The following is a 24004-nucleotide window of genomic DNA, read 5'->3' on the forward strand; positions in this document are numbered from 1 at the left end:
GGTGTCCTCACTGTGTGTTTCCACATGGTCAGCTTTTCAGCATAATCAGCTTTCTCAACAATTATTTTAATTTCAGTGTTAAGTTGTAACTATTATGTTATGGACACAACCCCAATTTTAGTAAAAGAAAGTACCTACAAGTCTCCCAAGTTTGAAGGGTATTTCCCAGGTGCCTCATGAATAGAAGTAAAATGAAATTAATTTTCCTTTCATAGGCTATTAGTTGGGCAATCCTCCAACTTTACCAGGCTGTTGACATGTTCTCTTCAGGGAGGTTAGGGGAGCTTTCCATCCTTCAGCCTGGAAATACCAGTGAGACCAAGCTTGGACAAGAGCCACGCCGTATTGGACACTACCTAAGCCCAGTCCACTTGAAGGACAGCCTATTCTGGCCTGACATTAACAGTGGAAAGAAAAAAAAAGGCAAATTTGGAACATGCATATGTGTATGATTTCCTTTTAAAGTGGGAGAAATCAATGAAATCTCATTTCTGAGCTCACCAAGTCATTCGAAACTCTACTAGCTCTAACAAACAATGACAAAGAAATATTGCTGTCTACCTGAAAAGTAAGTTAGAACTGGTCCTGTACAGACTGTCAGTTCCTCCCCCAGGAATGCCTTTTTAAGAGTGAAAAAGGTACAAGCAGATGAGAAAGTACAAGAAAACAATAAGAAGAGTGAATCAGCGTGACAGGTACTGGCTAGCCCAATTTCTCACTACCCTTTATGGCTCCAGTCCACCAAGGTCTCTATTCCCATATAATTATTTCCTGGGAATGCCTCATGTGGGGAGTAACAGGTAAAATGCCAATGTTCTGTCAGTGGAACCTTTGCAAATTTACTGCTGCCAGGAAGACACAGAACAAAACTCCTTTAGCCTAAGAAAAGGGATGTTGCATAAAAAAAGAAAAAAAAATGAACATGATTGCACACACTGCTTAATTCTTCATTGAAAGAAGTCTAATACAGGCTTCCTATCCTAATTCTGATACACCAGAGTAGGGATGGGTCAACTGAGCCCAACCAAAATGTGCAGAGGCAAGGGGTTTGAATGGAAGCTTAAGCTCACTCTTTGTCATTAAACTATCATTTGAATCTTTTGAATTGCTGAAGTTCATGTGACTAATGAAGGTACTGATGCTCTGACGCATCAGGTGAATAAACAGCCATGGAAATGAGCAGTCCAAATTTACTCTCTGTGTTACAGTCACTACTCTTTCCTAAGCACATACTGTAAGATGTAGATTATTTCAAAAGAACAGCCCGAAAATTACAGAAGATTTACACCAAACTGAATAACAACAGGAGTTTGACTCAAGTAACTCAAATGAGTATCCACTTGCTTAACTGAAAAACCAGCAAGTAACAGCATCACATTATTTAAGATGCCTTAAAATACTAGACAGCCTAGTAATTCTTCAAAGTATTTGAAAAATTATTAACTGGTGCTTCATCCTCATTACTCTCATCACCAGAAGGCAAAGACTAAAATTTGTTAAAACTTCAGGCTGTTCAGCTAAAGGAATAATTAGATCAGCTCTTTTTTCAAGTCTAGAGAGCAAACCCTTTCTTTCATTGCTGAAGTTAAAGTCAATATGGTAAGGAGAGTCTTTGTTATTGGAGGTCAAACTGGCAAACTACCATTTAGAGGGAGTTTCATTAAAAAAAAATTCACCTGCAGCTCAGACCAGCAGGTAGGCAGACATCTCAGCTGGTACTCTGGTATTAGATACCAAGGCCCTCATAACTTCTGTCAAGAAGTATCCCAGTGAGTGTACAATATGTCATTCCTACACATTAATTTTACTTGCAAAAACAGGTTGTCCTAAATTGCCTCTGCTTTCTGCAGAATTTGTAATGCACTGGATTCACCCAGTCAGTGTACACTCTGTCCTGTACTTGCTGAACCTTCTCTTACTCTCCTTCCAGTAAATACTGTCATTTTCCAATTTATCACCCTAGTCAGGAGGTGCTTTAGAATAATTTAGAAGAAAATGATGACATTAACTTTATATTCTTCAGAAATAAAAGTCCTGAGTCAGTTGCATGAACTCTCCTGCAACCCAACTGGTGGGCAAGGCAGTAATAATTTGTTGACACAGTATCTGGCCTTGAATACCTAAATAACACCTCCTTTCTGGAAGTTCTGTCCCTAAATCCATCATTACTAAGATTGTAATTTATGAAGCTGTGCACTTATGACTTACATTAGCAAGCACACAACATTTTAAGAAGATGGATGTGGCACCTGCTTACTGAATGTCCCCCTCAATGTTGTCTGGGGTGAGGAAATGCTCATTTTGCTGCAGCAGTGCCCCAGTCATTTCCCAGGGCAGCATCACAGCACCAAAACAGGTTAAGATAGATTAGATTACCTGATCCATCTTCCTCCTAATACAAACTACTTCTGTAATACCTTTCAGATGTGAAGAAAATAAGGCAAGCTGTACCACACTCTCCTGGGCCCTGCTATGTATCCATCTGAAATAGTACCAGCAACATCTGTCTTTTATCCACAGACAGAAAGGTCACTTATTTGATCATGCCTATACATTCATTTTCAAGAATGCTAATTAGAGCAGAGACCTGCAACTTCCACTAATAACTGTAATTCCATTAGGCACACTATTCAAGCTGTAAGTGGAAGAATCTGGGGTCTTTGTATTTTCTTCTGCTTTTTCACTGTATAGTTTTCCCTTTAACAGCCCAACAGGGTTAAAATCCACAGGGGCAGTACTTTCTATTAAGAATTTTTGTACAGATAAGAGGAAGGTTTCAGTCTCCTAGGACAATGAACAAACCCTGTCTGTCTTACAGCATCCCTAGCTGGAAATCTGTCTCTGCTGAGAGAAAAATACCTCTTGCTCCATAATGCATTTTTTCCATCTGCCTTGAGTTATTACCAAGGCTGTAAATCTGCAATTTGAAGTAATTACAGGTGGGTTTTGTGGCTTATTTAATGAGTGCTTCTAATTAAGACATGAAAATTCTAAACCTCTCAATCTAATACTACTATTACAAGGTACTTAGTGTGTCCAAAAATTTTTCACATTTCTATCATGTCCAACTAGCGGCTGAGTTGCCTTTTTCTTTTTTTTTAAATGCATCTCAGCCAAGAAAGGTTGTGAATTGTAATGTTTAGCCAGTTTATCATTCTCCAGGAAGGCCTAGACAATGCTAAGGAAATAAGGTTGGGAAGCTAATTTCAAAGAACCACAGGAAAAATATCTCTAAGACAGATATCCCTTGACAGTAAATTCCATTACTTTTTTCTGAACTAGGAAGGGCAGCCTAGGAAATCATGTACTGCAGTAATCATCAGCTAAAGCAAGTCAGCCATGCCTGATCCCTGGTGAAGGGGATGCACAAACCCTCTCTTACAGACTCCTCTCTCTATATTTTTTTATAATGTCTACAAAAGCTTAAAATACCTCTTTAATTACATTCCATATCAAGTCTAAACATCAGCACACAGGAAGCATTTAGAAAATCAACACAGTAACCAAGATATTGTCGTAGCAAAGTCACTGTATATTCACAAGAACCACAACTGTTTCATTTAATAGACTCTCAATTACTGTTTGTTCACAAAAAGGGGTTAACAAGCAACCCACGTGGCAAACTATTACACAGATTTCTAACTGTTTAAAAGTAATTGATCTCCATAAAATATATTTTAGGTAGTGAATCTGACTTCTTAAAAATTGTTTAATTTAGAGGACTGTTTGCAAGACTGGCATTATCTGTAAGAGGATTGACAAACCTTCATTTTAGTGTTAATTGTTGTTGGCCCAGCCTCTCTTTCAGCAGCTGAGGTGTCACCAGTGCCTTGATACAGAAGCCACATCTGAGCAGAAAGATCCTTCTGAGAGCAGTGACTGAGCTGATCCATCCACAGGGAAGGATTTAACAACCAGGTCCTGCCCCTTTGGCCTGCACACAGAGCTTCCATACAAGGAGGCTCATGACCAGTTTGTTTTCTCTGATGCCACAGTGACCTAATTAGTGATCTGAATTGTTGATGCAATCACAAGAACAATTAGATGCAGACATTAAAAAAATACAGTGATCACCACAATGCTTTTTTAAATGTATAGTAAATTTCTGTTAATTATATGAAAACTACAAGTATCTCTCATGAAGTCTAAGAAAATAATTTTTTCAAGGACCAATTTTAATTAGTTTACTTACAGATCTCCTGAAACATGATTCTTTTTTTGAAAACTGTTGTCTGTTTGATGAGTGTGCTGCAACATTCATAAACAAGTTTTATTTTGGTATAGGTGCCAAATATCATTTAGTCTAATTTGTTAAGAGTAGTTTCTTCCTCTCAGTAATTTGAAACACCTGCACATCTCTGTCTCTCTTATTAAAACATTCTTTAGGTGTCCTGGCCTGACATCTTTGCTCTACTCACCCAGTAGCAATGATGCACCAAATGCCTGCGTGCTGCACTGTTAAGGAGGTGTCAGGTGTGGTACATGAAGCTGCTGTTTACTTGTGCCTCTTCCTCAGAGCAGCACTGCACAACACACCCCCAACACTTCTGCCTGAGCCTGCAGTACCATTCTGAACAGTTACTATTTTATGAATATCTGCATAAAACAAACCAGGGGTTAATAAAACAATAATGAACTGTTTTCACCTAAGCACGACACACCAGACAAATTCCTATGACAAGAACCGTGTCTTAAGGAGTTGTAGCAGCATCCCTTCATGCTTGGAGCAGGATACTGGGAATTGTCAAATGATGGCCGAATCTCTGACTTTGTGAGGCCTCCAGCAAGTCATTAAAATGCTGCAATTTGGGCAATGAAAAAAAATACAAGACCCCAAATTAGTGGATGTCTGTGTAGTGCGTGTTTTTTTAAATGTTTGCCTTGATCTTTGTGCTTCTCTTGTACTGTGTACACAAGAAGTCTAATGATGCATCTTCGGTGCCTTCTTGGCATGCTGTGGGGATTAGTTAATGACTGCACAGCTCTTTGAAGATGTTCGGGCTATTTTATTTTTAATTAATGTTTGCAAGCTACTTTGAGCTCCTCTGATGAAAGAGCTTAAACAAGTACAAAATTTCAGGCAGTTATTGGCCCAACATGCAAGAGAGCAAGATGAGGAAGTGTGCTGGGTTTAGTTGGGGTAGAGTCAATTTTCCTCACACTGGCGGGTACAGTGTTTTGGATTGTGCTGAACACAGGGTTGATCATGCAGAGATGTTTTTGTTACTGCTGAGCAGGGGTTGCACAGAGCCAAGGCCTTTTCTGCTTTTCATACTGCCAGGCTGGGGACGAAGTTGGGGGTGCCTGGGAGGCTGAGAGGAGACACAGCCAGGACAGGTGACCCCAAATGAGCAAAGGGACATTGCAGACCATGTGACATCATGATCAGAGTGTATAGTAGGGGAGAAGAGGGGGACATTTGACATTTGTCCTCCCAAGTCACCATTATATGTGATGGCCCCTGGTCTCCAGAGAACAGCTGAACACCTGCCTGCCTGTGGGAAGCAGGGAATTAATTGTTTTGCCTTGTTTGTGTGCATGGCTTTTGCTTCTCCTATTAAACTGTCTTTATCTCACCCCATGAGATAGTGGGGGGGTGAGTGAGTGGCTGTGGGGGGCTGGGCTGCTGGCAGGAAGTAAACTGAGACTATAGGAGAAAGAAAACAGCTCCGTGTATCAGGTACCTGGAATATGTATATAAATAATATTTTAAAAAAGTTATATGGCACAAGCATGGTGTTCTGAGAAATGGTAGCTTCCAATACATGTGCTGTTAAGAAGTTTTCCATGGAAATTCTGAGACACTTCATCAAGGAATGACTACAGTTTTATACTACAGCTTTGTTTGTTCATTCTGTCTGAGGACTGGAGGATTGGTTTCATATGTTGACAACAGAATATTTTCATCTCCTCCCTCCTTGTCCTACACACTCCTGAGACACAGAAGTGGTGGGCAAATCCAAAACCTTTTTGCACAAGTTGTGAACTAGACTCCCAGTAAAATCAGCATCAAAACTCTTTAGGCCCTATTTCATTAAAAAAAAAAACCAAACCAGCCATGCAGCCATTGAGGAGTAAAGCAGATCTTTACAATCTCAATATTGCACCCTCTCAGTCATCCAGCTGGCACAGGGCTGCCACACCTCGATTTATCCAGTGTTTCTGGGGCTTGTCTGAAGGGAGTTCAATCGACAGAACGTAGTTGGTTGAGTGCCCAGTGGTGGATAAGACACCTCTTCTTTCACTTGTCTTGTATACAGGGCATGAATAGATGTTCAGATGAAGAAACTTGGAACTTTCTCCAGGTTTCAGCCATATTATGGGCAAAGGATCATAAAGGACTTTTGGCAGTGATTCTCCAATTACCGAGGATTCTCTATCCCATCGTGCACCTTCCAAAAAAAGGCCTCTCACATAGGCCCCATCTTCTGGCTTTTTCTCCATTGTATGCTCCTGTTTCATCACCTAGAATGATTAAACCATTGCTTGATTTTATTTTTAGCTGGAGTACACTAAATCCTATAAGTGACAGTCTGAAATTGTTCCTTTATATAAAATATCTTTCCATCTGAAAACTCTATTATTTGCTGCCTCAGAACATGTTTCAAGCTGTTCAAGAAAAAAAAAATTCTTCTGCATTTTTCTTACCTCGAACTCAAATCCAATGTGGTCAATTGGGATGGTGTATTTTCTGGCAAAGTTTTGTAAAACACCGGTCAAAAAAGACTGAGTGAAGAAGAATCCTGAGAGCCAAAAGACCGTGGGTGGCCCCTTGTCAACCCAATCCTGAATAAGGAGAGAGAAAACAAATGTAAAGAAAATCTGATGTATTTGTGGCTTCACTGTGCCAATTCACCAGAAAAGGGATGTCTTTTCAGATACACTCAAACAGCACAATGAGATCTAGGCCTGGGTGGGACCCTCTGCATCTTTCCATCAATTTTCTGTTTCTCAGAGACAACAAACACAGAAGTCAGTTCTTTAGGATGACAACAAAAATAATCAGTCATTCTGAAACAACCAGAACTCAGTGCTATTGAGAAAAAATTTCAGAAAATACCATAAGCACATTTTGTTAAGGCTTGACTGTGGCCTCCAAAAGCAAGAAAAGTGATTGAATTTGGACACTTCTATCAAAATACTTTCTTTCATAATCTTGTAAACACCAATCTCCTAACATGAAAAAGGCCAAATTCTTTTACATTTTTCACTGATCACTGTGAGGGCACTCACTACAGCCTACATATCAGATCCTAGTAGAGGAAATCATTGCCAGACAAGGAGCTCTGGGGCCTTGTCCACACAATGCAGTAGGAGATAGTGAAACAAAGGCAGAATTTCCTCACACTACTGTAAATTACTTGGAGTCAAAAGCAGCTCATGCAATGCTCTGATCCAGGAAACAGGAAACTCTGCCATTTACATAAATCTCAGACACTTCTTCCTAGCTTTCTCCTCTCCTCACTTCTGTGGGGTTTCACTACATCTCAGTACCTCACTATTTAAGGTACACCCAAAATTTCAAGTTGTTTTAAGAGTGCTAAGAGTGCAAGGGAAATAATGGAATTGTGAGTTAAAATAGCCTGTTCAAAAAGCATGTGAAAGTGGTGTCACATTTTATGAAACTTGAAAGATATTTACAGACAGGTATATAAAATTTCATGGCACCTGTTATGCAGTGGTTCTACAGCATTCTCACACCCAGCTCAGTGTCCTTTCAGCAAGGAAGTCATTAAGACACCAATTCAAACTAAAATGAACGTTCTAGAAATAGAAGGATGGAAACTACCAAAAGCAGCATTGGATTAGCACCAAGGGATCATGCTCCCAGCTCACCCTGCTGAGCAATTCCCAGCTAACTGTAGTGCTGCCAATGCAGAGTGTGTGTGAGCAGCTCACAGTCTGGAGCTACCCAGAGCCCGCTGAGCAAGGGCAGCAGTGACACACTTTGTCCATCCAGCTTTCAACTACAGCTCCCCAGACCCCTCAGGCTCAGTTCAGCAGACCTGGAAGAACTCCAAACGACAGAGGAGATCGGACACGTAGCTTCCCAGAGGCTTCAGGGATGGATAGGATTTGGCAGCCCACATTGATGGCACTTTTCCCACTAGCATGCTGTTGAAAACATCTTCAAGCTCAGAAGACATCAACACTTGGCCTTTAATGGCTTTGCCTATATTAATGAGGCTGCTCCGAACAACTTCAGTAAGCCTTCAGAGAAAACAAAGGAATTGTCATTATTTACTTCTTACTACCTGGCTAAATACCCCTCAATCCAACTTGAATGAAGGGTTGATAAGGGTGGTAAATGTCCTGTCAGAAATTCTTATCTCACCTGTAGTCATCAAAAAGCAAACAAACACACACACACAAAATAAAAGACAGTGAAAACTTTCCCTTCAGACAAGGAAAATCAAGAGACAAGAGCTTTAAAGCTTGTAGCACTCATTGTCATAGTGTGCTGTGGATATTGGGGCCTGGGTATCACTTGAAAAGAGTAAAGTAGGCTGCTCTACCTTAACACAACAAGCTCAAATCTGATTTAAATTCATAATCCAAGAATACAGGATTCAAAAATACTATTGCTATATTCAGGTATTCAGATGCAGCTTTTAAGTCTTTTTTAAAAGATTCATCCAAAGTAGCATGTTAACATGTTAAGAAAAATGTATTGTAGAAGGCTTGTGACCAGCTAGCACCACTGAACACAAGCATATTTCAGTTTAAGAAGTTCTACACAAAACACTGAGCCATACCTGTTAAATCGAATTAGTTCTTGCCTAAGAACTGTATTCATGGACTCTTCATAAAGCACTGGGTATGCCTTCATCACTTCTTCCATATCAAAGCTACTTGGTAGTTTGGATAGGATGTCCTGTGCCAAATCTTCAACAACTTCCTGAAGTCACAAGTGTGCAGTGAATAACAAAGATTCTTTTTTTCCCTCCTGTTTTTATTGAATAAATTCCACAAAATACTATAGATTTTATATTTTTTTCTGCATAACCACATAGGTATTTTAGTCCATTTTCCTAAAAATACAGTGCTTTTATGCTCTTACTTGCTTTGGGCATCATCCTGTCTGTCTCTGCATGTGCCTGCTTGCTCCTTCCTTCTCAAGAATTTAAAATTTCTTAATCATTTTTAATTTGCAACAAGATTTTAGGCAATTTCTAAGGAAACAGTCAGGAGAGCAGACAAACATAATCCTATTACTGGCACAATGAAGGAAAAGATGAAGCATGCAGCATGAGCAAAACAGGGGGAAGACCCCATTAATAATCCAGCCACAAGAGAAGCTTTACTTACAGCATATTAGACATCACAGAATATGATCACTACAGACAACCCTGCAGGAAATAGGCTCCATCAATTCCACTTTTCAAGAATCCACTTGTGTATAAAATACAGGATGTCAAATCTGAGAGGCTTGAAAGTTTATTCATCTATCTCTCAAAGGGGCATGGATTTGACCTGACTAGCCATGCCAGGACATGTGGTTTTAATCTGTTTGAATGGAAACTCATAAAGGTATCTCCCATCTTTAAAGGTGCTATGCCAAATCCATCTGCTTCTCTAGAGGGGCATTCACATCTACTCCCAGTGCTACAGTCATGAGATGAGAGGTGTTGGATTGCTCTGAGACCTAGGACATGCCAGGAAAGGGCACCTCTCTGGAGTGCAAAGGGATCTTTCTTCCCCATTTATTACCTGAGGGGACTTGCCAGCTCCCCCTGCTTCTCTAGGCAAAGTCAGGAGCACTGCATGGAAAAGCTGGTTGGTCTCAAAGTTATCCTTGGTGATGTCTGCATTCTCATGAAGTCCAAACACTTCAGGGTGTGTTGTAATTGGCAAACTTCGGATGTATTCAACATAGGACTGTAAAACAACCATTCAGATGCCAGACATCATGCAATGTGATATTCATAAATAATCCAGCTGGGATAGAACCTTCCCATTTACAATTAAAGATGGTAGTTCCCTGTTAAACACACCCAGGAATTGACTGACTCTCCACAGAGATAAATATAAAAGTTCTGAGTAATTCAAAAACTCATGGAGGAGTTATAACCACCCTCATGTAAGTGGCAAGAGAAAGGAAAAGACATGAGAAATATCCAAGGATTGGTAGGAGTCACAGAAGGGGTAGGATGCTGCATGTGTCATCCCGACAACTGTGGGCTGCACAAAGAGGTGAGATCTGAGCACATTCCTTATCTCTATGCAGCTGTTAGAAGGGAAAAAGAGGGTGGAAACTGAGTATACACCTGCCATTCCACCTCTTCCTACTGATTGCTGCTTTCAAGGTCAGACTGGGTGCAAGAAAGTGCAGAGGTACCATGTAAATTCCTGAAGCCTGACTCCTGTTGGCTTTCTAGAACTGTATTGGAAACCTGCACGTGGTGGCTCTTTACATCAACAAATGCCAGAGTATTGGATGAACTCTACATCCCCACTGGGGTGTGGCACATATTAAGAACTAAATTTATATTTCATACATAAGATACATTCTGGCATGGCTTTATGATCTTATGGGGTGTATTTTCTCTTTGTTGTATTCAGCATTAGACAAGCACAGTGTAGGTAAGTTCTTTCCCAATAACTCAGAGAGAATTTACACTTCTTGTCTTCTCACCTCATATGGACCGTGTGGGGGTATGTAATAGTCACTTCCAGCTGAAAGCATGTACTTCTCCTGCTCTATGTCCTTGTTGTAGACTATGGAAAGAAGGGACAGGAGAAGACGCCTGTCTTTATCATCTGTCACTCTACCTCCATAGTTACACTCCCCTGGAAAAAGACAAAGAAAACCAGGACAAAAAAATCTGAAAGTTAATGAACAAATAAAAATTGTTTTGCAATAATGTGCAACTCTAGTCAGATGAAGCTCCAAAGCTCCAGGTCTTCCAAAGTTTTTAGGTCTTATACTTCAAGTGATTCAATGGAAATTAGACCCTTGAACATTTTTGTGCCAAATTTATGTGTCTTGATGATGGCAGGTATAAGGAACACTATCAGTTGGTCCGAGAAACTGCTACTCATGTCCCAAAATTCTTTCTCCTAAAGCTAATCAAGAATGACAAGGCTGACAAAGGAGGGGCCAAAAAGCAGCTTATCTCCCTAGAGAAAGAGAACAGAATAGCCACAGCAGCTGAGTTTACACACATCAACACCTCCTGCTTTAAACCCCTGAGTATTATCACATCCTCTGGTGAAGTGCCAAAGCTTCCTGTGCCAGGCTCACATTGATCAGGGAAGGTGAGCCAGAGGCCATCCATGGTTTCATTTGATGTGTATGAAGCAAACCCCAGGAGGTTTGCTGGACTATCAGTAATTGTAGCCATATACAAGTCAAAACAACAACATCTGAGGGTTTGGATCCAGCTCCAACATCCATCCAATGACAACCACATTGGATGTGGAAGGCCAGTAAAACAAACCAGTGTAGAATCCATTCAGTTTGTCAAGAACTCACCAGTTTATCAGTGTACCAGCTGAAAGTGCCCAGCAAAGTCAACAAACACATGAGAGGATGTAATGTCTGTACCTGTCAGATAGGTCAGAGCCTCAAAAGGGATTTCTTCATATTCATTCAGAAACATCTGGATCTGTTGCAAACTGATTCTGAGGTCAGACTCGTTGAATTCATATGGAATATTCCAACCTGTTCAATCCAGAAAAGATACACAGGACAGTGGTGCAATGTACTGACAGCTGGGCTCAGGAAATGGTGCTGTTGGTACTACACTGCTCCTGCAGCGCTGAAGATACAACTGCCAGATAGTCCAGAAGCAGCCTGGAATACACCAGGCTGTTTATTAAGCATAGGCATTTTGGCATCACAATATCCTGAAAATTATATTTTAGCTACTTGGTACTCTAAGTTAATTTGTTGCTATCTGGGCACAATGGGAACAGGAGTTTTAATTAATTTATTGATTTCAATTTTTAATCTGCCTATCTATTAATACTGTTTGCAGATGACATTCACAGTAACAGTACAACAAAATAAGCAAGCAAGCAGACAAACAAACAGGAACATAATCCAGAGTAAAGAATCCTTCAGAAAGCCTAAATCCCTAGTGCAAATCAAAAATAGGGCTATTGATACAATTATCCTTCTTCACCCAGATAGCTGGTCACATTAGCAGTAGATGTTATGTTAGAAAATGGCTTCTAGAAAATTGAGTTTTACTCTAAAGCAATAAATGAGTGTCTTCATACTGGAAGTTTAGTGCTTATTTAAACAGCTGACAATTAAAATAATTACAGTGGCTTTCAGTCAAAATATAACATTTCCAAACAGCAACCTGTTATGAGGAAGATGGACTCAGCTGGAATGGAAGACTGAGAACTTCATTTACACAAGTGCAGAGCATAAACTTTATATAGTTACAGAAATGGAATCTCCAGGTCCATACACTTCTATGCTATATGGAAATTCTATATAGTTTTCTACATATTTGAAGATTACAGAAAAAGTTGAAGCACAAATCTTATGAATACACATTTTTTCATTTCAATAGTATAAACAACACACTGCAGCTACACAGATTTGTTTCACACCAAGTAAATACATGCACTAGGTTTGATAAAACAAAGTATGCACTTAAGTAACAAAAGCAGAATAGAATACTTTTTTTAAATTACAAGCATTTAAAACAGATCTGAATTTGATTGTTAGTAGGAACTACAGTGGTAAGTTATTAATTTAGTAAGCTATAATTTCATGTAACTACTGTATAATATATTTATTTGAAAAAATAGTATTTTCTAGTCCTCCTCAGGGTAATACTTTTAGCAGCTTCAAAAGTAGCTTTAGCTGAATAAGAATCCCTGCAAATTACAGCTTTTAGACTTTATGATGTTCTGAGCAATGCAGATTGCACTCTTGTAATACTGTTAACAGTACTGCATTTTTACAGAGAGGCTCCAGCAATGCATTTCAAATGCACGAATCTTTTTTTTTTTTTAATGAAGTGCAAAGTAATCTAAAACTTACCCAGTGGGCCGAAGTTTCTCCTTTCCTGCACAACAGCATGAAAAAAGCAAAGGCCAAAAAGCAGTTTTTGCCACAGTTTTGGCTTTTGGCAGCTTTTAAAAAACGCAGGGTCAGAGATGGGATCATTCAGGTATGAGCGAAGGAGGTTCACTCTAACACCTTTTGGGGGCTCATTTGTCATTTTGATGCCATTCTGGAGGATACTAACAGGAAACTTTTCTGATGGATAACTTGTTAACCACAACCTAAAAAGAAGTTTGAAAAGCACATTTATAAAAACTCATATAATAGTAAGAGTAGTAGTAATAATAATAATAATAATCAGTAATATAATCCTGCATCTTGATCTTTAGAAGACTAAGTTTTACTGCTTGCTTAACTATAAAGATAATATCTAAATTTGGTCTAAAATGCAGGCATAAAGTAGATTATACTGAACATGTGGAAAAGATGACTTCTTAATTATGGATCTTTATTTTATCACTGCACATAAATTATATGAATGTCATACTCAGGCGTTTTTACAGAAGTATTTTAATGTTTTTAGTAGTGTCTTCAGCAAACAGGAAATACATTAAAAAGCACAAAATACTACAACTCTTACCTGAACTTCTCATTGGTATTCTCAGGCACTATAACTTCCTCACAGATTTTTTCCAAGGCAGGCATCCAGCTGGTTGCAAGATGGCAGTTTTGTAACACTACCCAGGTTCCATCACTAATAGCCTGGTAAATCATTTTTTCTGCTATTGGGCCCTGGCCCTGGCCAAGTGAAACAGTTTGAACGTTTGAGCTTCCCATGCCAACATCATCAGCAAATTTTAGCAAACCTATGATGGCAAGTTTTGTACATGCAAACAAAGACAATGTCTATTAGAAAGTAGGATATGTTATATTCAATGTTTTTATAATGTAATTAAAGGGAGAAAAGTCAACAAATATTTTACTCAATTAAAAAAAAAAACAAACAAAACCACCTCAACAACCCAGAAGTAATATCAAATGCTATATCAGTCACTGTGTCTCTGAGGCATATATTAAAATTTAAAGTATAAGGCATTAATTTAAAAAAAAAGTAAATAATTTAGCCAGGTTGAATGGTTGAATTCTTTGGGCCAAAGTGTTCAGTTCCAGGCTGCACAACAGCCCTCAACTCTCTCTGTTGAATGGGTACAATTCTTTATGGGGGTTGAGCTGCAAGTTGGATCTTTAGATCAGGCTAAAAAAAGACCTCCAGCTTTGCTATCAAAATCAGTACTTTCTGGAAATACATCCCTATGGTATGGCTCCATGTCACAATTCTTTTGGCAGAAAACCAGATTTAAAAATAATCTGGGTGGTTTTACTTTAAAGGACATTTAACAAAAGTGTTTTTAAGTGTGGCCTGTACACCATTTAATTAGTAACTGAGAGGGAGGAAACTTACTGGAGGAGGGGTTGCAATAAAGCCTGGGGCAAACCTCCAACACCCACAGAAAGAATTGTAATGCAAGTACAAATTATAAACTGGTCTGGATGCTACAATCTGTTAGACCCCCAAATTGCTACTCAGACACTGAGACATTTCATCACCACTACTTCCATTCCACCCGCTAACAATTTTACTATCAGTGTTTATACATGGGCAGATGCCAATGTTTGCTATTCCATCATTGCTGTATTGTACTTTAAAGACACTTTAAAGATCAAATGAGGGGGCCTACACTATTAAAGGTTTAGTCAGACTCGGTGACATTTAACCAGATTAAAATCAGATTTTTTTACTACCAATCTCACCTGCCATAGGATCAGCACCAGGTGATAATATAAAAATCAAAGGGGCACAACAATTTGAATCACTGTAACTTCTTCCAAGGTCAAATGTAGGTGGTTCAATAAATGTTTTTCCCATGTTTTCCACAATGAAGATCTGCACTGCCGGGATAATTTTGTCAGGTCGCAAACATCTGAGAATAACCATGCGGTCTAACCCCGTCAGTGAGCTCCAGTCGTCTGGGAAGTCTTCTTCATGGGGCCTGACAGAGTCATAAATTGGCTTCCACTTGGAAGAATTGTCTCTTACGTGTTCCATTAGTCCCTGGAGGTTTGTCAGGGAAGATGCACGTACGATCTCAGCCCACGATTTGTTAGACAGCCAGTCTGGAGCTGGATTGGGGTGAGGATTGTCAAGAGCAACACCTCCTGTCAGTAGGAAACGCCAAACTGCATCATCTATCTGGTCTTTTCCCTTCATAATGCCTACTGTCAGAAGGAAGGAGAATAACAGCTTGTCCTTCTCAAACAGCGAACGACAGACATTATTATAGATGCTTACTGTGAAATGGTCAGTTATATTTTTAATTCTCTCCTTTAGAAGTCCACTCTTTCTGCTTTTAGCAATAGATTGAACATACAAGTTAATGAACCAAGTCAATGAATACTGGTACATAGGTTCAATGTTTGCCAGATCAGAGATGCAGAAGAAGACAACAGCTGAGTGAACAGCAACTGGCTTATACCCCATTCGAGTAGAATCTATTTCCTGCTCAGTTACAGAGGCAATTTGTTGCTTTTCAGAGATTTCTGCAGATAACTCTTTGGATGAAGACAAAATATTAATTGCTGTTTCATCCTCTAAGATGTTTCCTTCTGAATAGGAAAGGACCTCCAGGATTTTATCTTCTATTTCCTTTAGTTGTTTCTTATTGGCTGCACTTTCTATAATGAGTTGGTTTTTCTTTTCTTCTAGCTCAGGCTTTTCCTTTGCAGCTACAATTCCAAGAAGCTGGTCCTGAAGACCCAAAGGTGTAATCATGAAATTGAGTAGACAAACTTTCACAGCCACTTCAGGATAATAATGAGGGTTTCTTAAGTGGGTTGTCATATAAAACCTGAAGTCTCTTGAATATTCAATTATATTTTCCCCTAATTTCATGTATTCTACTCCCTGTTGTTTGAATGTTTGCTTTAATAAAATAGGTTCTAAGAAAGCATCTAATTCTTCACCAATATTTTCTAGCAAGACTGGTGTTCCAAGCTGAAGAGAAGTTTCTAATGTCCTCACATAATGTGTGTCAGATAATTTGATAACTGAGAGCTTGTTAGATTTCTCCATATTTTTTATCCACTTGTTAGCTTGCCTTTGAGGATCTATCATTAAAGCCCATCTTCTTGAGTTAGAAACAATTACACCATTGTCAATGGAAAAAGAATCAACAGGCAATCCAGCAATCTGCCATGCACGGATTTTGACTGGATCCCCTAATGTATTACTCAAGCTAAAATCACTGGAGCATGGGATGTTCTTTTCAATGCACAGATCCTGCCACTGCTTTTGACATTTCAGGCGATAATCGACAGTGAAGGCCCCCAGATAAGCCACAGTTCCTGACGACAACAACACATCCCCCACTAGGTCTATGTACTGAATTCCTAACAACCGTGCAGCTTCTGTCCACCTCTCCTTCTCTCCACCCAGACCACTGATCAGCTGCTCAGCTCTCACAAGCTTTTGTGAACAACGTTCAATGTTATTCTCCAGGTCTTTCTTCCGGTTGTTCATCTCGTCAAACTCATCTTGCAAAGCCTGAAGGCGATCAACAACCTCTTTGAGTTCTGCTTGTTTCACTTTCAGCTTCTGCATTTGGACATCCAGGATTCCCTCAGCCTCCTGCAGGCGCTCCCGCTTTGGGGCCACCACCTTCTGAACGCGGTCGTAGACCTCCATGGCTCGCACCCACTTGCAAAGGCCCTCACAGGCAGAGGAGACGTTTTTTACCACCTCTGGCTGAAAATCTGGATGGTTCATAAACTTGTCTCTAATTTTCTTCATTATAGAAGGAGGGATTTTGTCCTTGTCGTATGACTTCAATCTGTCGAGGAACTTAATATCTGAAAGAAGTTTTTTAGCTGGTCCCCAGAAGTCTTCAATCATTTTACCTATATTGCAAATAAGACTAAAGTCAGGCTCAATACATGCATGTTCAAACTGAAAAAAATAGTTTGAAGAATTAACGTCAATCATATTGCAATGGAATTTTACTATGCAAAGACTATTAAATAGTTTAGGAAAATCATTACCTAAAGGAGTTCAGACAGGACCTTCAGCATCAGTAACCAATGTCATATTTATTAACTGCATATTAATTCTAAATCAACCAAGCACATTAAGGGAAACAAATTACTATACAGTGTTTTTTAGCATTGTCTATTAGATAAATAATCAGTAACTGTGTAAGTATTCCTTCTTAATCTAGACAAGACCATTCTGGATGAAAGGCGTTTATATAATTCATATTTTTAATTATGAAGGGTTGAACTGAATAGGTATAGAGTAAAAGAAAAGTGAGAGAAAAAGGTCTCTTTCGTACCTTGCAAATCCTGTGCAATGCCACAATAAAAACATTAAACCACACAGAAAAAATATTGTTAGAATAATTACCTACGGCAGAGATATAACTAGAATTCCCTCTCCCAGCATAACTGAGAGTTTGGAAGCAGAGATTACAAGGGGAAACACAGGCAGATGGTGCTCAGCACATCTCCAGTGCCCAGAGTTCCTCAAGGCAATGCAGATCTCAAGGTTGGGGCAAAACAAGTTGAAGAGATGACTTTGTGCTGGTGACTGGGATCATATTGACAAAATACAACAGCGTCAGGCAAGGGCAGTATGTTAGCATGGCAAAAGCAGCTCTTCACTACTCAGTGTACTTTTCACTGCCAGGAAAATGCACTTCCAGTGCACACAGCTGCATTCACGCCAGGAGCACCTCACCAGCTCACCACAGCAGCACCCACACATTCCTGGGGCAGGGATAACAAAAGCTGTGTCATTACCACTGCCATTGGGGTCGGGTTTCCTCTCTGGTTTAATTGACCTCATGATACAGATACTCTCCATGACCAGCTTGACAGGACCGGGTGGATTCTGCATGGACTTCACGAGAGTGATGTCGGAAGGATTCAGGGTGTTAAGAGCTGCCTCTGCTGCTTCCAGAGCTGGCAGAGCCTCTGCAAGGTCTGCTTCACATTCATCCTGTTAAGACATTGGAGCAGAGAGCTGAAAACCTGCACACAATGCCAGGCCTGCTGCCTGATCACCCCACAACAGCCTTGCAGAACCTTCTCTCTTGTTCAGTACCCACTAAACAGACTCTTCACAACTTTGTGTTTCTGGGAGACAAAACTACTTTCACAATTTGACTGCACAGTTTAAAGAGAGAACGTTTGTAAGAAATTAGTAACTTCCATAAACTGAACTGATAGTTGAAAAAGTCAGACAAGCTTTCAAGTCTCTCTGGTTTAGCAATGAGAATTAAAGATAAGATAAAGCTGTTCTTAGTTAAATCTTACAGTGCTGATCAGGTGAAAAATGGATACTGTGTAGCTTAAATTCTTTACCACATACTCTGATCTCAGCAATTATCCATATTAAATATCACTGACATTTCCAGTTACAGAAAAAATATTGAGGAATCTTGAGACTTCCCACAGGAAATTCTGTGTTACAAACGCCTGGCTATGGCGTTACCTCTAAAGTTATACCTAACAGGACTACATGCAGCACACGCCAAATTACCTCAGCTAACTCTAAATTAACTGTCCTTGGGCCGGGAAACAGTATAAATTCATCATTCAATCTGTTGAAAATGAGAATATATTAGCAGAGAAATAAGAGCTATACAGCTTTTGGAACGTGAACTATAAAGGGAAGTTATGCAGGACTGTGAGATGCAGTCAGACTCCAAACAGCCCAAATTTACCGTGTTTATATTAGCAGCGTGTCATTAATTATCTGCAATTCTGTTACTTTAAGAGCTTGGCTCGCCCCATTAACACATCATCACATCATCACAGCTCCCTTTACTTGGAACCCATTGTGCTCCAGGCTCAAACCCTTGTGCTTTACCTTAATGCCTTGGGCAACAGCAGCTGCATCATTGGCCTCTTTTTCATCTGCTGACACTATTGCCTTTTTTGCATCTACTTCAACTGTTTCCTTTTCAATCTTGACCATCATTTTGTCTGTTTCTGCAGATGTTTTAATCAGTTCAGGCTGAAGGTCAGTCAGTTCTTTCTGCATGTCTGCAACCTGATCAATACAACAGGAAATCAAGAAAAAAATCTGTGCAAACATTGCATGCATTTCATATCTTGATGTCTTAGGAAAAAAGATTGGAAGACTCTCTAGTAATACAATCTTTAAAAGGACACTTGATCTAAATAATTAATAGTTCTCCAGTATATTTTTACTAAGAGCTGTTTCATTTAACTGATCAGATTTTAAAGGTGTATTTATCATCATCTATGGAATATACTTGCTTTTTAAAGATTCATTAATGTCAATAACAAGAAATATAGTGATTAATTCTATTTTTTCCCTCACAGTCACTTTCAAATAATGAAAGTCCAAGTAATCCTTTAGTCCCCAGGTGGAAAACAAAATCCAAAAGAAACCTGGAATAGAACACAGAATTAATGACAGCAACAGCTGCAAACTGGATCTTCTTCTTCCTCCAGCAAATAGCTAGATAACCCTTTAGTTAGTATCTTGGAAAGATCAATCACATGGGTTGAAAAAGGAATTATTTATTTGGAATCTGATTAATTTCCTACTTGGAATTTACTCAGGAATTAATGTTTAATATTGTCTTACAATGTATTTCAATTACTCCCCTACTTTGGAAAGGGTAATAGGTACTAGAATGCTGAGGTGGATTCTCCATATAAGGTTTTGAGAAAATAATGAAATTTATGTTTATTCCTTCAACATTTAATGAGTACTTTCATTTTAATCTTGTTTTTTATTAAGAGCTATAATCCAAAAGTAGAGATCACGGTTTCTTCAACTTACCAAGCAGAAATCTAACTTTTCCTGCTGGCTTTCCATAGAAAACAATCAATAGCATGAATATAGTGAAGAACAATTGATAAGTTTTATGTTTTATACGTTCCAACCGTACAAACCCCACACTGAAGTATGCATATGGCACATATTCAGCATTTTCATCTGAAACTTACTTGTGAAGACGCAAATTCAAGCTTTTCAAGTCCCACAAGATAACGAGTCCTCATCATGCCAACTTCTTCCCTTTTTTTGTTCAGCAGGGTCTTGAAGGTGAGAATCAGCTCCACGTAGGAAGTTGGTGTCACGTAGTTGTGTCTGCGCAGCGTAGCGTAGTAGCCGACAGACAGTTCTCTCACACTCTCTTGGAAATATTTGCACACTGACACAACCCTAGGGAAAAATTTTCCACATTACTTTGAAAATATAGTCTGTCTTTATGTCAATTGTCAAAAAATTAGTCTAAGCTTATAAGTCACATTAGTGTTAGGAAAGGCAGAAATGTATTTTCCCCATTATTAGAGATATTTTGGACTCCTCTCAAAGAGTGGCCATCAGATACATAAGTCTTGGTATCCTTGACTTGCACTGAAATCCCAGAGTGGGCTTAGCTTTGTCCATTTATAAGGACAGATCAAATACATTGGGGGCACAAGGGGCAGGGAAACAAACTTTTGCTTCATATGTTTCTTGAGAGATAAACTCATACTCTTTTCTAATGTCATCTTGGAGCTCAATATCCTCTAAAAACTTGTTAGCAACCATTTCCAAAGCATCTGTAGGCCAGGTTTGGAACCAATCAATGGTGCAGCAGTTTATCAGTGAAGGGAACATCCGTAATCGATTCCGAAATGCATCTCCAATAGGACTCATGGCTACAAAAATAAAAACATGATCGTTACCTAAGTTTCTTTGTAGTTAGGAAGCAGAAAAACAAATAAACCTAAATAAAAACATCCTAAGAAACAACTCATTGTATACAGACCTAAGACAATATGCAAATTTTTCTTCACCCTTTCAATGAAGAAACTGTACATAGCAAGGGGCGTGGCTTCAATTTTCCTGTTCTCCATCCTTGCTGCACTTTGCATTTTCTCAACAATTTCAGCTTTCTCATCTGCTGCAAAGATATTAGGCACATCCCCAGTATTTAAAAGCATGTTGATATCTTCTACAAAGGATTCATCCTTTATTTGATTATCGCAGAACAAGAAGGACACGTTGTTGTTAGAGACACCAGCTTTCAGCATGACCTGTTTAATGTCATCTTTCCACTCGCTGGTGCCGTAGGACTTGGTGATTTCGATCTGGAAGAGCTCAAAGGAGTTCATGAAGGTGGCGAGCTTGGTCGCGCTTTGCCGGCCGCTGCCGCCAACGCCCACCAGCAGCAGGTGCCCGTTGTCCTGCTTCAGCACACGACAGATCCTCGAGATGTGCTCAATAGCAAACTGGAACATGACCAGGGACATCGGGGCCTTGCTGATATTGTTGTACTCCTCAAGGTAGAACTCCATCACGCTTGTCAGCTCCTTCAAGTCGGTGATTTCATCATAAATTTTGACAGAACTGCTCGGCTTTAAATAGTCTCCAAAGAACAGGCCGCGAATATTGTCATCAGTGACTTTTCCAGTAGGTGAGAGATGACCCAGTACCTAGGGAAAAGACCAGAATCAACAGATAATTCTAGCTATTAGAGAGTTCTTTTCCCTTAAATTGTAATAATCCATATCTACATAGCATTAATCCTGCAGAAAGCACTGTTTTTCACTGCTCTAGTTACAAACTTGGTCTGGAAAATAATACTGTAGGCTGACATGCAGGTTTTCCACATGTGCATACCTCACTGAGAGATACTGCTGTCAAATACAGCACTCCTTCTAAACAGGCATCTCAGAAAGGTACCCACTACACCCATTGGATCATCCAATAGTTATCCTGGGTAAAAGCACAGATAAATGCTGTGCGAAACATTTATTCCATTCCAGTTGGTCCCCTGTACCAACACAGAATCCCTCAGAAGTTATGAATCATTCTGATATGAATACTAATACTGAATAGAAGATAGTCCCTACTTTTTAAATTCACTGATCAAAATATTGCAAAATGTCTCCAAAGTACTGATTTAATCTCAATGTTTAAGTATTACTGAAAATGCATCAGTATCATCTTGGTCCCACCACATTACCCAAAAATACCTTATTAATATTCTGCTTGAAGCTATTTAATGTTGTCTGTTGTACCATCTCAAAGAAAATCTTCTTGTCATCCTCATCAACCAAGCGATCATAGAAAACTCTGTAAACCTCATGAACCCAGAGTCTGATCAGTTTATCTCCATCCTGAAAATGTAAATACAAAAGAAAGGGTAAATATAGCTCAGGCAGGATTTGTTCACAAAGAAAAGGTTAGAAAGGTCCATCTGGACCCTGCTATACCTTGTACTAAACTCAGTGGGAATCTTTCAATCCCAAGCCATTCAGCACATGGCCCAGCATCTGCTAACTTAACTGGATTCCTCACCTAGTTACCATCTTGTCCCTCCTGCCAACACAAACTGGGACTCTCATGTCAGAGCATTTTTCTCTACTGTATCAAATCAAATTGTATTAACAAAAATGACAGCTCTCTCCCTCAGAGACAAACAGAAAATACCTAACAAGGCATTCAAGGACTCTTCTGATCTTAAACCCTGTATATCTATTGAAATCATAGTTCATATATTATAAAAATAATTTACTTTTTTCACAGCTCTCTCCTACATCAACATAATTAAACTACAACTTACTTGCAAATGAGTGTGTGGACAGAGGAGAACTCCTTTAATAACCCTGGAAAAATCCCGTAGATTAAAGACATAGTGGGATTTTGAAGGAGTTGGGAGAAAATTATCAACTGCCAATTTATAAATCCCCGATGTTGCTTGCACCAGCATCTTACCCAGCCTTAGGACGGAAAAGAAATACAATTTTAACTTCTGCAGATAAATCACAGGGAAAAGACAACAAAGGTGCTACAGGGAATAGATCCCATTACCTCAGAAATGAAGCATCAAAGCCTTGGCTGAAGTGCCAGTCAGTAACTGCAGTAAAAATCTTGGTTAAAATGTCATCATTGAAAGCACAGATAGAGACAATATTCAAGTGCCGTGTGAAGCGTCCTGTAATACACACAGAAGGATGCAGAGAGATTTAAATGTTCAAATATTTTTCCACCTTTCAGCTGGCATCTCCTACGTTTGACTGTCAGTAAAAAAACATTTGAATCTGGCACCAGCTTCCAGATTTTGTTTCTGGCAAATTTTTGCCTTAGCAGTGAATCAAAAGAAATATAAACTGGTTTACATTTTCTATCAGTATTTAACTTTAAAAAACCTGTTTTGAATATATAAAACATGAATCTCCATTACAAGGCCACTACTACCCAATTTAAAATTTCAGCTCTCCTCAGCCTTCTTAAATATGACACAGTAAAAACTTTACAAAGTCAATTATCCTGTTATAGGCTTTCACCTAAAAAGAATCAGTCTATACATGAGTGAATTTTAGAAATTCAGCTATATCAGAAGAGTTATTTTCATGAAGCCTCCCAAGATCACACACAGTTATCTCTGTATCACAGTGTTTATAAGAAGCAAAATAGCATGAAGTGCCTTATAACAATGCAGCTGTACATAGCTTGTAATAAGGTAGCTGCAGCTACATTAGGGCTTTTATTTACATAATTTTTTCATTAGAAAATATAACCTCCCTTATGGTGCTGTGACAGGAATCATGGACTTGCAGGTAACATTCTTGTAAATAAAAGCAGGCAGCCTATCTTAGCAGCAGGAGATACAACTTCAGAGGAGACTTGCCAGAGACATGGCAAGCAGATGTATTCCCTCCCTTTTCCAAAGAACAGAAAAGGTAAATAATCTCCATCGCTAATTTTAGGATAACTTTTGTCATTCACAGTTTAATCAACACTAAAAACATTGTTTCTAATGTTGATTAAACTCCCTCTGGTAAAGGTACAGATTTGAACTTGAACATAACAGACCTGTACTTGGAATGACCCATTCAGTGAATGCACCTGTAGATCCACCAGTCATAGATAAATGCAGAATTTACAATCAGCAAACCTGAACCCACCCCTTAACTTCAGTCAGCTACATAACCACTGGCCACAGGAGTGTATTT

The 24004-nt window shown here is 39.2% G+C and overlaps 1 protein-coding gene across 1 annotated transcript in view; it reads right to left on the reverse strand.

Moving 5' to 3' along the window:
- Positions 1–3543: 3543 nt before the first annotated feature.
- Positions 3544–24004, reverse strand: part of DNAH3 (dynein axonemal heavy chain 3) — a 58775-nt gene continuing 38314 nt past the window's right edge. The window contains exons 45-62 of the mRNA XM_063414781.1: positions 22860–22983; positions 22612–22768; positions 22022–22165; positions 20812–21478; positions 20536–20701; positions 20003–20219; positions 18891–19073; positions 17819–18017; positions 14780–16921; positions 13608–13833; positions 13004–13248; positions 11549–11665; positions 10637–10791; positions 9712–9879; positions 8757–8899; positions 8007–8211; positions 6649–6786; positions 3544–6465 (exon numbers count right to left, since the gene is read on the reverse strand). Of these exons, the coding sequence (XP_063270851.1) occupies positions 6112–6465; positions 6649–6786; positions 8007–8211; positions 8757–8899; positions 9712–9879; positions 10637–10791; positions 11549–11665; positions 13004–13248; positions 13608–13833; positions 14780–16921; positions 17819–18017; positions 18891–19073; positions 20003–20219; positions 20536–20701; positions 20812–21478; positions 22022–22165; positions 22612–22768; positions 22860–22983 (5750 nt within the window). The 3' untranslated portion in view covers positions 3544–6111. The remainder of the gene's footprint in view (positions 6466–6648; positions 6787–8006; positions 8212–8756; positions 8900–9711; positions 9880–10636; positions 10792–11548; positions 11666–13003; positions 13249–13607; positions 13834–14779; positions 16922–17818; positions 18018–18890; positions 19074–20002; positions 20220–20535; positions 20702–20811; positions 21479–22021; positions 22166–22611; positions 22769–22859; positions 22984–24004) is intronic.

This window comes from Prinia subflava, chromosome 17 (assembly GCF_021018805.1).
Source record: "Prinia subflava isolate CZ2003 ecotype Zambia chromosome 17, Cam_Psub_1.2, whole genome shotgun sequence".
NCBI classification, from domain to species: domain Eukaryota; kingdom Metazoa; phylum Chordata; class Aves; order Passeriformes; family Cisticolidae; genus Prinia; species Prinia subflava.